The sequence below is a fragment of the Octopus bimaculoides genome, chromosome 15 (assembly GCF_001194135.2).
Source record: "Octopus bimaculoides isolate UCB-OBI-ISO-001 chromosome 15, ASM119413v2, whole genome shotgun sequence".
Classification (NCBI taxonomy): domain Eukaryota; kingdom Metazoa; phylum Mollusca; class Cephalopoda; order Octopoda; family Octopodidae; genus Octopus; species Octopus bimaculoides.
In genome coordinates, this window is record NC_068995.1 from 41,032,759 (window position 1) to 41,036,058 (window position 3,300).

At 39.3% G+C, this 3,300-nt stretch overlaps 1 protein-coding gene across 1 annotated transcript in view; it reads left to right on the top strand.

Annotated features, from left to right (window-relative positions):
* LOC106884498 (uncharacterized) overlaps positions 1-2,844 on the top strand; it is a 20,212-nt gene extending 17,368 nt beyond the window's left edge. The window contains exons 7-8 of the mRNA XM_014935914.2: positions 265-328; positions 1,735-2,844. Of these exons, the coding sequence (XP_014791400.1) occupies positions 265-328; positions 1,735-1,893 (223 nt within the window). The 3' untranslated portion in view covers positions 1,894-2,844. The remainder of the gene's footprint in view (positions 1-264; positions 329-1,734) is intronic.
* The last annotated feature ends 456 nt before the right edge of the window (positions 2,845-3,300 follow it).

Below are 3,300 nucleotides of genomic sequence, written 5' to 3' on the forward strand. Positions count from 1 at the left end.
ACCATTTCGAGCGTGGCCGTTGCCAGTATCGCCTGACTGGCCTTCGTGCAGGTGACACGTAAAAGCACCTACTACACTTTCTGAGTGGTTGGCGTTAGGAAGGGCATCCAGCTGTAGAAACTCTGCCAAATTTAGATTGGAGCCTGGTGTTGCCATCCGGTTTCACCAGTCCTCAGTCAAATCGTCCAACCCATGCTAGCATGGAAAGCGGACGTTAAACGATGATGATGATGATGATGACCTGTATGTTTGTTTTTTGCTTAGTCCTGGAGTAATCATTACGGAATTACAGAAAAGAGGTGGAATAAGTGATGAAGCCTACGTCGCTGTGAGTATCTATGGATGTTTTTTTTTTCTTTCTCCCATTTGATATCTTTACTCCACCACTGTCACTCCCACGTCCACCACCATATCCATTAGAAAACTAATTTATACGCCATTATTTTCACACTTAGGTTTCCTCTCTGTTGAAAGATTCCTTTGTCAGCAGATTAGCATCTGCCAAACTCCATCACACTGCTTTTACTTTCAATAATGGTAACAGATAAAGCAGAGAAGAAATGACAACTTTCTTTTACCCAATGTCTTCTCTTTAAATTTTTCAGCAAGTTCCTCTGCTCACTCCTCCTCATTATAAACACAGAACCTTTTTGAACTGTTAGGATCTTCTTAGAAAATTAAAAGATGTTTCAATATTTATCTTTATACATTCATTTCAATTGTATTTCAATCAAGTGCCTTATTTCTGGATTTGTACTTAGTACCAAAATGAATTAGAACTCTAAATTTTACTTCCTAAAACAAAATGAGAATAACGACATTCCTCTCCATTGAATGCAGCATGTATACATTAAGATAGTGCCAGTGGCACATGAAAAGACATTTGAGCGAGATCGTTGCCAGTGCCGCTGAACTGGCTCCTCTGCAGGTGGCCCGTAAAATACACCATTTCGAGCATGGCTGTTGCCAGTACCGCCTGACTGGCCTTCGTGCCAGTGGCATGTAGAAGCACCCACTACACTCTCAGAGTGGTTGGCATTAGGAAGGGCATCCAGCTGTAGAAACTCTGCCAAATCAGATTGGAGCCTGGTGTAGCCATCTGGTTCACTAGTCCTCAGTCAAATCGTCCAACCCATGCTAGCATGGAAAGCGGACGTTAAATGATGATGTGTGTGTGTGTGCACGCGCACATGTCATGTGTTGATAACAGACCTATCTGAATAAATCTGCCTTTAGGTATAAATTGGAGACTCTTAGTATTTCATCCAGGAAGTTCTTATGTTGACCCAATAAACCCAGTCACTTGATTCACCAGAATCAAAAAAATTAATGATGTAAACGTGACACAGAAAATATTGAGTGGTGGGTGAGGAATATATTTCCTGGTAAAGACATAGATTTAGTAAAATTCAGTTAATGTCACGTCCAGTGAATCTCCTAATAGTTCAGTTCATCTGAGAAACACTTACCAGCTGCTACATTAGTTTTAGGCAAACAGCTGGAGTAGGTGACTATTTTAGTACAAGAAGAAAAGTGTAAATGTATAAGATACTGTATGGATAGTACTGGGGAAAATAAAGTACCTTTTAATTTTGCACAGTCATAAATTTGTATATATATATCATCATGAATTTGTGTTCTTATATTAAATTATTGTTTTGGTCTTAAGAGGGTGACTCTTTATCAGCTTGTCCAGTCTTGGCTCCCATTTATTTGTATATACATTTATTTCAGTTTCTGGACAGATGCAAACAGACACATGCCCTTGGACGTCCTGGACAAGTTGACGAAGTTGCCGCTGCCATTGCCTTCTTAGCTTCAGATGCCAGTTCCTTCATCACTGGTGCATTGCTGCCAGTTGACGGGGGACGACATGCCATGTGTCCACGATAACGCCATACCTTTAAAAATTGAGACCTGTTTATACTGAAATTTATTTTATGAAATCGTCTATTAACTATACTTGTGATAAAAGGTGTGAAGTAGCAGGAAGAGATCCTATACCCCTATCCCACATAAAATCAAAAGTGAGTTTCTATTCTTGGTTGAAACTGTTTTATTTGTTTGTTTTTTTTCACTTCTCGTGCTGTTGGATAATGAAACAATAAGCATTCAACAAGACCATTTTGTGAACCTCTTAGAGGAAAAAAAAATAATTAAAATGATACCTGGTTAAAAGAAGTAACTAGAAATTGGTTGTCTGTACATTCAGAAACTAGTAAACTTGTTTGATGCCCAACCAATATTCCAGTCTCAAAGACATTCAGAAAGTGACTCGCACTGAAGAGTGTTAAAATAAAATGGTGATAGTTCCAAACTTTGAAATGCTTAGTTCAATCCCTGCCATATTTGGCTGGTGTTTGTCTGTCTTTCCTTTGTAGTTGATAAAATATGTACCAGCAATATACTGAGGTCAATTCAAACAGTTATGTGTGGCTGTGTATGCATACCACTTGGAGAGCTGAATACTTTTTGCACAGTAAAATTTAATTCAGGTATTGAAACATTTGATCTTTTATTTTTTAAACCTGCCATATCCGACCAAAATATTCTACCTACTCTATCCTCAAACCAGCCAGATCTCACACCTACCCTATGATGTCAATCTGAAAATAAACAACCACTGTATCAAAATCTCACAAGTATGAGTTGATGCATAATTAATACAAAACAATTGAATAAGTATTATATGTAACAGAATAATTTTGTCAGTTGGTCCTCAGAAACATGAACTCCGATAACAAACTGAAATTGGATTACAAACTTAATTTCCCAGGAAGTTGACTCTCTTTGATAGACATTCCTCAAATATCTGAAATAATAAAAAAAAAAAATATTTTTGAATTATTTGTTTTTATTTATGTCAGTGTGCATACTCGACAGAGTGTAAGTATCTTGAGAGAAAAGTTGAACCTAAGAAGCATCAGTTGTGGTGTGCAAGAGAGACAATTGCGCTGGTATGGTCACGTGACGAGAATGGGTGAGGTTAGCAGTATGAAAAAGTGCCACACCCTAGCGGTTGAGAGAACCTGTGGAAGAGGTAGGCCCAGGAAGACCTGGGTTGAGGTGGTGAAGCACAACCTCCGAACATTAGGCCTCACCGAGGCAATGACTTCTGACCGAGACCTTTGGAAATATGCTGTACGTGACAAGACCCGGCAAGCCAAGTGAGACCAAAATACAAGGCCTCTGCCAGGGATGTAGCCAGCCCACTTCGTACTCCACTTGCGAAGACCTGTTGAGGCAAGTGAAATCGAACTAAATTCGACGACAGGCCCCCATGCCAGCATCTCCACCATT